This window comes from Caretta caretta, chromosome 10, assembly GCF_965140235.1.
Source record: "Caretta caretta isolate rCarCar2 chromosome 10, rCarCar1.hap1, whole genome shotgun sequence".
Taxonomy (NCBI): Eukaryota; Metazoa; Chordata; order Testudines; family Cheloniidae; genus Caretta; species Caretta caretta.
Window position 1 is genome coordinate 33,409,851 of NC_134215.1, and position 12,575 is coordinate 33,422,425.

The 12,575-nt window shown below is 43.7% G+C and overlaps 1 protein-coding gene across 4 annotated transcripts in view; it reads right to left on the reverse strand.

The window, feature by feature from the left end:
- CREBBP (CREB binding lysine acetyltransferase) overlaps positions 1-12,575 on the reverse strand; it is a 183,305-nt gene that overhangs the window by 39,955 nt on the left and 130,775 nt on the right. For all 4 annotated transcript variants that reach the window (XM_048868271.2, XM_048868270.2, XM_048868269.2 and 1 more), the window contains exon 17: positions 3,072-3,190. In XM_048868271.2, the coding sequence (XP_048724228.1) occupies positions 3,072-3,190 (119 nt within the window). The remainder of the gene's footprint in view (positions 1-3,071; positions 3,191-12,575) is intronic.

Below are 12,575 nucleotides of genomic sequence, written 5' to 3' on the forward strand. Positions count from 1 at the left end.
CCTGGCCTCACTCTACAGTACTGGATGGATGCAAAATGCATCTTTTAAGACATGATTTTATGCTACAGTCTTATTCTGTGACTATAAAACACCAAAAATCTTACTGTGCTATAAAATCTGAACAAATTCCTAAAATTACTCTGCTATAACTTTCATTTTCCTAGATCCAAATGATGACTGAAGGTCTTCAAAAGAAAAAATAATCAGTGTTTAAAACAGATACCATATATAGGATAATTTTGTTTAAGAAAGAAAGGAAAGGTTACTCACCCTGTGCAGAACTATAGTTTTTTGAGATGTGTGATGGGTGCTCTGCTTCAGGTGTGTGTGCACCTCTTGATCCATTGATCAGCGATTTAGCAGTGTCTGTCCTGCCTGCACGTGTGTTATACACAACCGTGCGCCACACACAAAGTACATGGGGCTGCATAGGCAAACTGCCCTCTGTTCTTTCTCTATCCAAATGTTCAACAAAGAACAGTCCGAAGCAGAGGGGACGGAGGGTGGGTAGTGGAGCACCCAGAGGGGGACACACCTCAAAGAGCCACAGCTACTGCACAGGGTAACTAACACCTTCTTCGAACATTCTTCCTATAGATTCTCCACTTAATCTCAACTATACATACAAAATGATGGGGTCTAAATTAGCTGTTACCCCTCAAGAAAGAGATCTTGGAGTCTTTGTGGATAGTTCTCTGAAAACATCCACTCAATGTGCAGTGGCAGTTAAAATAAACCTAACAGAATGTTAGGAACCATTAGGAAAAGGATAATAAGACAGAAAATATCATAATGCCATAATAGAAATCCATGGTATGCTCACACCTTGAATAGTGTCTGGAGTTCTGGTTGCCCCATCTCAAAAAAGATACGTCAACCAAAAAGGACTAACTTCTTCTGGCCTTTTTCATAGGGGGCAGATCTCGAGTAATGCTGTTTGCCCACTTATTTACCGCATTCACCACCAGGGAATTAAGTACAGGGTCCAAAAACAAAAATTCTGAGTCTCTAGGAGCAACATAGTATTTCTTACCCACCAATTTACAAGTTGTTGGGATAGTGGCAGGAGTGCGTGTCACATTCTTTGTTGGATCCAGGAGCGTTTCATTAATGGATAGTGCTACTCAGGTGAGTGTTGCCAAATGCAAAATGTCCAGCAACTTGTGTTGAGAGTCTTTGACCTCAAGAGGCATCTGAAGGGTGTCAGCCACCCTCTTCACAAGGTCCCTGAATTGTTGAAAATCGTTGGCCATTAGTGGTGGTGGCGGTGACATAACTGCCTCATCCAGATAGGAGGATAAAATAGGAGTTTATGGGCGGTCTCCTTATCAACCCTCGTCTCCTGTTCTTTAAATGTCTCCTTATGTTGGGGGTTTAGTAGATGGAACTATGCAACCCTACCCCCCCACCCCCAGTGCAACAGAGCCGGAGCTATCGCAAATTGCTGCTGACACAACCCAGGGATCCCAGTATAGTAACTGGGGGGCCCCATACCAGAGAGTAGATGGTGCCTAGGACTGATCCCACCTTCCCTGTCATGGATGAGGATACAGGTTCCTGTACGGATGCTGAGTGGAACCCTACACTGACAGGGGAGACTGACAATGTCTAACTTCATCTTCCTCAATCTCCTTCAATGGTGGGACATCAGCAGAAAAAGGTGGAGAGTCTTGTGGTACTGGGAAACCATGTTAATCTGGAGACCGGGATCTTGGTACCAAGTTGTTTGGTACCCAGAACTAGTGGAGACTCTGGCTCATCTAAAACAGACAAGTTCCTGGAGTAAATGCCTGTGGTACTGAGTGGATCGATACTCTGCAGCAGCTGAGGTGGACGGTACTGTCAATTTGGAACACGGTGCTGAAGCCGAAAGCGTCTGGTGCTTTGATTAGCCTGGTACTGATGAAATGGTAAGTCTGACAGACAGCCATTCTAAAGGAGTGTGCATCCTAGGCTTCACCTCCCTGTTCTTCACAGATGGTACTGGGGGGCCTGCCAGAGCCATGCTTCTCCAAAGTACTCTAGGATCTCCCGGCCCCACCAGTACTGGCGGAAGAGCCTTTTGCCTCCGCGGTATCAAGCCAAGGGGTCAAGGCCTTCAGCACCACAGACTTAGCATGCAATTGGGGCCTTTGGGAGCTGGCTCCTTGCGGTGGGAGACTGAGCTCCTCTTCTTTGGAGCCTTTCAAGTCCTCCAAAGTTTTCCCCTTCTTAGGGGAGACCTGGGCTGAGGTCGGAGGGGCACTGGATCTGTCTGGAAACAGGCGTACATGGGGAGGGGGGAAATATGTGTCTCCTGACATGACTTGAAAGCAGGTGGAAGGGAGGGAATGCTCCATCATCAGAAGTCATAGTTTGGTCTCTCAGTTCTTTCATACTCTAGACTTGAGAGCTAAGCAAAAGTTACACTTTTGCTAGAAACGGAACTCTCCCAAGCAGCAGATGCACTTAGGGTGACCGTTGCTGACCGGCATAGACAAGAGAGGTAGTATTTGAAAAAGGGAGAGGAAAATGTCAATCCTCTCATCATCTAACTAATTCTATACTAAAGGATGTAAGACTAACTGGAAACACTAAACTTACTGAAAGAACAACTGTAGAACATGCTGAAGAATGGATGAGGCAGACACGCTAGAGCTCCATCTCGGCTCAAGGCGGTAAAGAAGGAACTGAGGACGGTTCATCTGTGCAGCCCTATATATCCTCGATGGGTAGCCCGAGATTGTATAGAGTGCAGGTGGGGGCCAAACATACACTGCTAATGGAATGTCTCCAATCAAGGGGCTTGAGAGGCCCATCTGCACCTGAAGTGGAGCACCCATAAGGCCACTACTCGAAGAAGAGCAACTTCTACATTCTGGTTCCCATGGAAATTCAGACATTCATTCTTAACTCTTAATTGGAACTCAAGGAGAGAAATCTTTAAGGGCACACAGCTGATGTTCCCATGGCCATATACAACTTGAACAAGCACAAAGATATTAGGCCAAATAAGTTTACAAAAATAAGAATTATGAAATATCATACATACATATATACATATACCACAAAGGCTTTTAATGCTAACTCACTGGAATCCCTAGGAGCTGAGGATCCACAGGCTGTCTGAAAGGAAGGGACTCTGGGTCCTGCCGGTACAATGCTTCAAGGGTAGGCATGAGAGCCTGGCGCAGCTCTTCAGGTTTAAAGACTGTTTTAAAAGAAACAACAACCCCAAACACAGTTAAAATACAAAGAAAAGAATTTCCCTCAGATATTAAAACTGCTCTATTCTATATGCTTTAAGACAGAATTTTGTCATTATCAAATAATTTCTCATCTCCAAACAACCAGGTTCATTATTCCTAATGTGGGTTTTTCATTCTGCTGTGCAGATCGGAGGCAGAACTAGATCTGAGTCACCAGGACAGTTTGGCTCTGCCTTTATGGAAACCTTGCCAGAGAGTATTTCCAGAATTTCAACGTATTTATTAACTTCATGACTGCAGATTAACAATCCTACCCTGTGAAAGGTATCTTTCTACTGGGCAGAGAAGGCAATTTGGCCATAACTGATTAACAAAACAATAACTTTAATGGGGAATGGAATAGAGCACCTGGCTAGTCAAAGAAAAGATAATCAGTTAAGAACAATTCCCCCCGCTCAGACAGCAAATACAGCCATGTCTGTTACCCCTACTGAGATTTTTAGAGCAAAAAAAACTGCAGGGAAGGACCAAAATCTGCAGAAAACTATGTCCAAGTTGTACTGTCTATAACATGGACAAATGACCAGATGGCTTGATAAGTGGCAAAAGAATTTTCTGATCAGAATTTAGAAACAGTCCTGGTCTGATGGGCTATAACTGATTTTGGAACACTGATACACTTTCCTGATGCACAGTTTCAGTCACCCAGAAACAGATTACTCTGATGCCTTGTTTTGCTCTCAGCAGTGGATTGACAGGAGAAGAAAGGAGATTTTCTGAAAAACCCTGAAATAATTATGGTGTGCTCTTTGCACATCCAAAATATACCAGACTTTATTTTGGATGAACATAGCCTTGACAAAAAGGGGGGAGGAAGGGAGGGAGGACTTCCTCCTGAGAGCAGTGAAAAACATGTGTTAACCTTAGGAATGAATGTTGGGTGTGGGAAAACCACCACTCAGTTTAAAAATCTGCATTGCTGAGAGGATGAAGACTTTTGGTGAAGAGGTCCAAGAGAAAGTTTTGTTAAGGCACTCAAATCCGGGTGGAGAGTTCAGGGGATTACTCCATACTGCCTTCTAAGGCTTATTAATTTTTGTCCTCAGAAATTGCCTGACATGGAGAGGAGATTAGTCTTGGTTTGTTCACACCTGAAATATTTGATATTGTCAAAGTATGCCGGCACAGAGTGTTGGCCTTCAGACCTAGAGACAAGGAGCTTGACATTACTGTAATTTATACTGCAAAGTGGCATCAAGTGCTGTCATTGTGATTTGACAGAACCTGACCCCATCTTGACACTGGTACCAATGACTAAACACAATGTAGGGAAACAGAGAATTGGGCCCAAGCTCTCCTGTACGAAATTGGGAATTTGGCCTTGGTATGCTTGGCTCTGTGCCATGTACTGAATTTCCCCTATATTGTCTTAAGAGATTATAAACTCTTTGGGACAGGGAATCATTCTTTCTGCATTTCTGTACACTGCCTAGCACAATGGGTGAGCACCACCTGAAACCAAATTAAAACAAATCCCAATTGGTAGATTTCTTTCTGAAGAGCCGGAATGTGTTTATAACCACAGACTGGAGTAACTGTTTTTTTAATTGCTGCCTCTTAATATCCAAGTGGATTAATGGGGCCCAGATTCTGGTAAAATCTGGTGGTAAAAGGAACCTTCAAGTAAATGTGTCTCTCCTGGGGGACTGTGAAGAAAAGAAGCAGAGGTAGAAGGGAGGATTATTGAGATGAAGTCTGCATAACATGGCCACCAAGGTCGGAGAGGTGCCACTAATAAAATGGAGGACTTTCTCAGTCAGATCTCATCTGTTCTGAAGATCAGAGATGCTGAAGGACAGATAGAAGCTCTTTTAAACAGGCTTTGGAAACTGTGTCTAAGGCAAGCGCATGTCTGGAAAAGAACAGCATGCCTTCGGTATTTTGTTTGGATGTAAAAAGTTTCAACTACTGCCATTCTTGACTAGTAGAGACTCCATTCCATCTCCTTCCTACTCAGCCAGCTAAACACAGGGTGAACTCCCTCTAGGTATTAAGAATTCCTTTATTCTTGCAAATGGATTTGTAATCCCTACCTTGTTGCTTTGGAGAGGGAAACGATTTCTTTACTGATAACGTTGACAAGAAGCTTCCAGAAAAGCTTTCCGCAAGAATATTTGGAACCTGACACCAGATGTTTAACTTGTAAATCTGTTTTTCGTTATCTTAACTAATGGTGCCTTTCTGCCCATTGCAACTGTCTTCAGAATTGAAATGAATCCAGAAAGAAGTCTTAAATAACTGCTGCTGTTGAAGAAATCTCTGAAACACTGATTTACGTTCCCTGGATTGTTTTTGGCACTTCCTCCTGAAAATTGTCAGCCAAGGCAAAAATAATTCATGCAAAGCAGGTGGAAGCTGTAGACACTTGGGCTGCAGCCAACACCTTGCAGACCTCATGGAGCGCTGATTCCATTCTCCTAGTCATGGGTATCATATGCAGGAATTCGCCTTCCGAAGGGACCCACATTTTCTTGAGAACTTTTGAGATTGCTTAGAAAGCCTTTTATGAAGAAACTCCCACTTACATTTTGTGGCATTCTCCAAGGAACGAACGAAATGGGATCTGGAATTTCTTTCTAGAGGGAAAGAGAAAGTACCTCCTACTGGCTGTGCAGTCTTGGTGGTATGGCTTGGATACTTTGGAATTTAATGGTTCTGGATTATTCCATTTAATAGGTTTTTAAGGCCAAAAGAGATAATAATCTAGCCTGACCCTCTGCATAACAGGACGCAGAATTTCCCCTGCATCAAGCCCACTAACCTGTGGCTGAGCTAGAGTATATCATTTAGAAAAATATCCAGTCTTTAAAAGACTAAAAGAGATGGAGAACTTACCACATCCCTTGCTATGCTCTTTAATGTTTAATTACCCTCCCTGTTAAAATCTGCATCTTATTTTCAGTCTGATTTTTTTTTTTTTTTTTTAAATTAAACTTCAGCTTCCAGCCACTGGATCTTGTTACACCTTTCCCCGCAAAATATATAGGTAACTGATCATTTAACAATTTAGCCTTCCAAGTTTTAGGAGGAAAAAACCTCTTTAGTTTCATCTTCAGAACCCCTGGCCTCTGAAAGGTATGAAAAATATGGAGAAAAGTGCTTGTGGACAGGGGATTTCGTCTTTTTTTCCTGCGCTGTTCAGATTCCCCCAGAGGGGAAAAAACTCCTTTTATAGGGTTCTCCTTTTTGAGAAACAATGGTCTGGGTTTTCCTTTTCAGGAAAGAAGTTCTGTGAATATGGGCAAGATGAACAGAAGCTAGCGCTAAACCACCACATACCCCATTTTGTCTCGGCATGTGATGGCTGAAAGAAACATGACCTTTGCCTGTATCATCATCATCCATTATCTGTTAAGTACTAACATTATATCATAAATTGCTTTAGAGGGAGTCCTGGTTGAAGTCATTAAGGGGAAAACTCTAGAGAAGATGAGAGCAGCATCCTTGAAATTACTGAAGACAATACTTTTGGTTCTCTTTTTACTTGTAATCTTTTCAGTAAAGGATCCTGTTGGATGGGGAAAGAAATCAACTTAGCTTGGAGGCTTCTGAATGCTGAAAAGAAGTGCTCCTTCAAGTCTACCTTGGAAGGTTCCAGGGAGAGATAGCAAGCAGTCCTGAATTAATAAACACTCCAAACTGTCCTTGCTTTGTGAAGGAAGGGGGTGGAGGGAGAAGAGACGGGGACAGGAAAAAGCTCAGCCTGCCAAAGGAAAAAAAGGTTCCCTTCCATGGTGTATCTGAAAGAGGGCAAAACCTCATTTTCAGGGAAAATGGATAAGGGATAAGTTGCCCTCATTTGGAATGCAGCCTTTGCAAAGAGCCTGCAAAATAACTTTTGGTCATTTTATAATGAAAGCTGTTTTTAGTCACTCCTAACCTTCCTGAAGTCCCACTACTTGGGCTGAATTTTTCCATGCTTGGTCTCTGACCAAAGGTAGACTTTTGGCATCTGAACAGATCTTCAAAAGACAAGGAGAACGAAGTTCCTTTTCATTTTTTTTTTTATAGAAATGTCATAAAAGCAGTTACATTAAGAGAGCATTACAGTTGCATGCTTCAGAATTTAATTAAGAAATGCCATATTTTTCTACAATTATAGGTCTTGTAGTACTGTGTACCAGCATGCATTCTAACCAATCCATGAAAGTCATTTTAAGTGAAAAGTGCACAATAAGCCACGGCTTAATGCAGACTAACCATTAACAGAGTAATGGTTAAAGTGTACTGGCTTATATAAATCATTTACATTTCCAGTTAAGGGAAGCTTTGAAAAGCCATTTGAAAAGAAATTGTATAATACGTGGCTAGGACTAAGTTATTAAAATACTTGTGAGAGAGAAGACATTACAGAATTTCTCAATAAAGATATTCTAGACCATTCTGACAATGACATTTGTGTTACTATATCTTGTAATAGTTTTTGTAAGGTTTTAGGGAAAAAATTTATATGTTGTGTTTGGGAAATAATGTTACACTGAAATTATAGACTATATCATAATGTATATACATGGTGGCCAGTGGGAAGGTTTTGCATACAATCTCAACTTTGGTATTTCTTCAGAGTGCTTTGCTTAACCTTCATTTTGTATTTATATGGAATTACATTATTAAGCCAAGAAGCATGGAAGAGTAAAATACAATTAAGTGCATATACCAAAATGTTATACATTATCTTACCACCCTATCTGTTCTGCCACCTGTCTACTTATTTTTTTATTAACAATACAAACAGGAAATCAAGTGACAACATTGTAGCTACAATCAGTGAAGCTTCTTTAACTGGGTGCAGAAGTTTCTGTTGAGACTCTCTCTTTCCCTCCCTTATAATCAAATTACTAAAGCATTCTCTACAGTAACTTGGAATGCAGCAATTATGTACCAGAAATCCCAGTAATAAAACATTTCTATTAGTAGCTAGCACTTGGCAATATATAACTATGAATTGTAGCGTGAGTGTCTAACTACTGGTAATGAGCAATTAAGGTTCATAATGTTGCTTTAACAAATATTTGAAAAGGTTCATGATTGCAGTGTGCAGAATAATCCACTTATGCTACTCATCCAGGTAGACTAATCAAATTACACATGTACAGACTAATCTGAGTGGATTACACTGTAATTTGCCTGAGTGATGGGAGATAATTTCTCTCTCATAATTAAATTCATTACTACTACAGTGGGATTTTCCTTCTTGCCATCCTGCCATCAGTCCACAGAAGATATATCCATCACTGAGATAGGGCTTAACTTGGCCACTCTTGAAACCCTGCCAGTTCTGTTTGGCCTCCATGGAGGATCACACACTCTGAATTAGCTTCCCTACTTCCACAAAGCCATGAGGTTTTCTCTTCAAAACAGGCTTAAAACTTTTACATTTAACTTTTATTGCTGCTTTTTTGAGCATAATTAGGTGGTATTTTTTCTGGCTCAAAGGATGGGTTTTTCTACACCAGAGCCTGCAACAGCGTTCACTTGAAGAAGTGGAGAACAAACCACTGAAGAAGAATCATGGCTGTAAATACCTGTTACTTACCTGTAATTGGAGGTTCTTCAAGATGAGTGGTCCCTATCTATATTCCACTGAGGGTAACACGCGTACTCCACGTGTCCGGAGCTGGAGATATTGAAAGTAGTTGTGTCCGCTGGTCCATGCATGCACCTTTACTCCGCCTCACGGTTTTGTCCCAGGAGGCGATAAAGGGCAGGGCGGACCAACCATGCCCTCAGTTCCTTCACCACCACAATTCAAGACAGATCCACAGCATAAGGGAAGGAGGGTGATATTGGAATACAAATAGGGACCATACATCTCGAAGACCCTGCAGTTACAGATAAGTAACCACCTCTTCTTTTTTGAGTAATGGTCCATACTGTATTCCACTGAGGGTGATTAATAAGCAGTACCAAGTCATGAGGAGGGGTGTGTGAGGAGATAACGCAACCATTGACTGGACAACAGCTCTGTGAAATGGGGCATTCATCGCAGAATCTTGTTCCAACACCTAATGTGAAGCAAAAGTAAGTACCCAACTCCAGGTGGCCGCCTTACATATGTCCATAAGCAGCGTATCTTGAAGCAAGCTGTAATTGATGCTTACGCTCTTGTGGAGTGAGGTCATGCCAAGGGGTGGAGACAGTCCCAAAAATCAATAGCAGAGCATAATGCACCCCAAAACCCACTTAGAAATCCTCTGAGTGGATATCACCTCTCTCTTAATCCTCTCTGTTATAACGATAAACAGTCGAGGGGTCTTCCTGAATGATCTCATTCTCTGCAGGTAGAAGGCCATGGCCCTGCGCACGCTGAGGTAGTGAAGACGCACTCCCTTGCCAAGGCACAAGGCTTTGGGAAGAAAAGCAGCTAAGTGTATTGGCTGATTAAGGTAAAAGCGGGATACAATCTTTGGCAGAAATGTGGGGTGCATACTCAAAGAAACCTCGTTATATGGAATGTGGTAAAATGGGGGTCCACTAACATGGCCCCAGTTTGCTTACCCGTCTCACAAAAGTAATAGCAACCAAGAAGGCAACCTACGTGGAAAAGAGAGACAGAGCCATGAGGCTGAAGGTTCAAAGTGCGAATTGATTAAGGTCAAAAGGACGAGGTTGAGGTCCCACTGTGGGGCCAATAGGTTGAATGGATGGATAGGTCTAAAGGAGTCCCTTCCAAAACCCACTAGTCAATAGATGCATAAATACAGAGTGTCCTTCCATGGGGGGTAGAAAGCACTAACAGTTGCCATGTGCACCTTGATGGAATTAAGAGAAAGGTCTGATGCATTCAGGGACAGAAGGTAGTCCAAAATAAGGGGAATATTCACATTCTCAAGGGCTTGACCACTCTGTTGGACCAGGAAGTGAAATATTTCCACTTAGCTTGATAGAAATGCCTCGCGGACTCTTTCCTGCTACTTGAGAGGATGTCTTGTACTGCCAACGAACACTCCCATTCTAGCAAAGATGCCCATCCAAAAACCAAGCTCTGAAGTGAGGTGTCTGTGGATTAGGATGTCTGATCTTGCTGCTGTATTGCGTGAGCAGTTCGGGGAATGCTGGCAGTGGAAGTGGGGGGACACACTGACATGCAGAGAAGGAGGGGAAACCAGTACTGGCAGAGCCAAAATGGGGCAATTAGAATAACTGTGGCCCTCTCCCACCCGATCTTATGGGGGACACACGCCAGTAACGGGGGAAAAGCTAGTCTGCCTGGTCCGACCAGCAGATGATATGGGGATCTCCCTGGGAATGGGCACAGAGGCCTTCTCTGGAGCAATACTGGATGCATTTGTTGTTGACATGGGAGGCAAAGAGGCCTGTGGTTGGAGTCCCTCATTGGGTGAAAATGTCACTGACTACGGCGTCGTGGAGTTCTCATTCAGGGTCAGCCACGAACTGCCTGCTCAGAGAATCTGCAATCACGTTCTCAGTCCCCGGAAGATTGCCCACTAAATCCTGTTGTCAGTGGCCTATGCACCAATCCCACAGAGTAATCGTTTCTCCACAAAGCGCTAGCGACCGCATGCCCCTTTGTTTGTTGGTGTAATAAACAGTTGTGGTGTTGTCTGATATGGTGAGCATGTGACAGGAAAGAACGAATGGGAGAAATGCGCGACATGTCCTCTGCACCGCCCGAAGCGCCAGAATGTTGATGTGCAACTGGGAGTCCTGAGTGCAAGTCCCCTGTGTCATATACTCGCCCATGTGGGCACCCCAGCTAGCAAATGAAACGTATCCATGATGATTGTCATGCTTGGAGAGAATGGGAGGAAGGGCATCCTAGTGCTGATCTGACCCGGGTCTGTCCACCAGTGGAGGGAGGAGAGAACCTTGGGTGGGACTGTTAGGGTGAGGTCCATGGTTTGGTGTGTGGGAGAACAGGATCTCTGGAGCCACAGCTGCAGGCAGCAAAAGCAAAGACGAGCAAAGGCGGTGATGTACGGACAGGCTGCCATGTGACCAAGGAGGGACAGGAAAGTTCTGAATGGAGCAGGATGGGTGGCTATCACTTTAGGAATCAACTCTTGAATTATCTGGAACCTGTCCTCCAGTAGGTAGGCTCATGCTGAGACTGCATCGATGCATGCCCCAATGAATTCTAGGGACTGCATCGGATCCAAAGTTGATTTTTCTATGTTTATGCTCACCCCCCAGGGAGAAGAGGAGTAGAAGCAGCATGAAGGTCAAGGCTTGAGCCTTCCCTTTGGATCGCGTTGCTAGCAGCCAGTCATCGAGGTATGGGAAATATAAGAACTCCCTGACACCAGAGGTGGGCCGCCACCACACAGAAAGCTTTGGTGAATACCCAGGGAGCAGTAGTGAGTTCAAATGGTAGAATCTGGAATTGGAAATGTCAAGGGCCTACCCTGAATCTCAAAAACCTTCTGTGGGCAGAATGGAGGTCTATGTGAAAATAGGCTTCCTGCACAGTGAGAACCACATGCCTCTTTCCAGTGAAGGTATGATGGTCTCTAAAGGTGACCATACAAAACTTTGGCTTGCGTATGAAGTAAGTGAGATGATGGAGGTATAACATTGGTCACCAGCCGCCCTTTTTTTGGGTACTAGAAAATAGGCGGAATAAAACCCTGCACCCTGATAGGATGTACAAACAGGATCTATTGCTCCCCTTTACAGTATAGTGGCCACTGTGCGTGAAGAGATATATGCCACATCCACCACGGCCTGGAGCATTATCCTTGCGACCAGTTTGCCTTTCTCCAAGATAGTCAGGAAGGAGGAACGATTCTGTTGGGGAAGCTTGTCTGCAAAGTCCGCCAACAAGCCATAAGTCATATTTAGCTAATAGTGCCAGGTAGTTACAAATGCAAAATTGGAAGGCCAGCCAAGAAAAAACCTTGCGACCCAGAATGTCCAGTCACTTATCCTCTTCATCTGCTGGGGTGGAGCGTAGGTGTTGCTGCCTGGCCCCTTTTGTCACTGCCTGTATCATGAGGGAATTAGGTGTGTGTGTGGGGAAAACTAACTCAGACCCCTTCGCTGGTACATATTACCTCTTTCTTCCCCCTTGGGGTGGGTGCGCAAATGACTACAGTGCGTAAAACAGTTCAGGCCGGCTGAAGCACGGCATCGTTGATTACTAGGGTCACTCTGGTTGGTACCGAGGCATGCAAGATGTCAAGAAGCTGATGTTGTTTGTCCTGCACTTCCTCCAGTGGAACATGGCGAGCATCAGCCACCCTGCGTAACAGTTCTTTGAACTGATGGTAATCATCCAGAGGCGATGATGGAGCTGATGACACCACAGCATCTGGGGATCATGAATTGAATCACTCAGTTTCCAGCGGTGCGGTCAGAGCCAGGCTA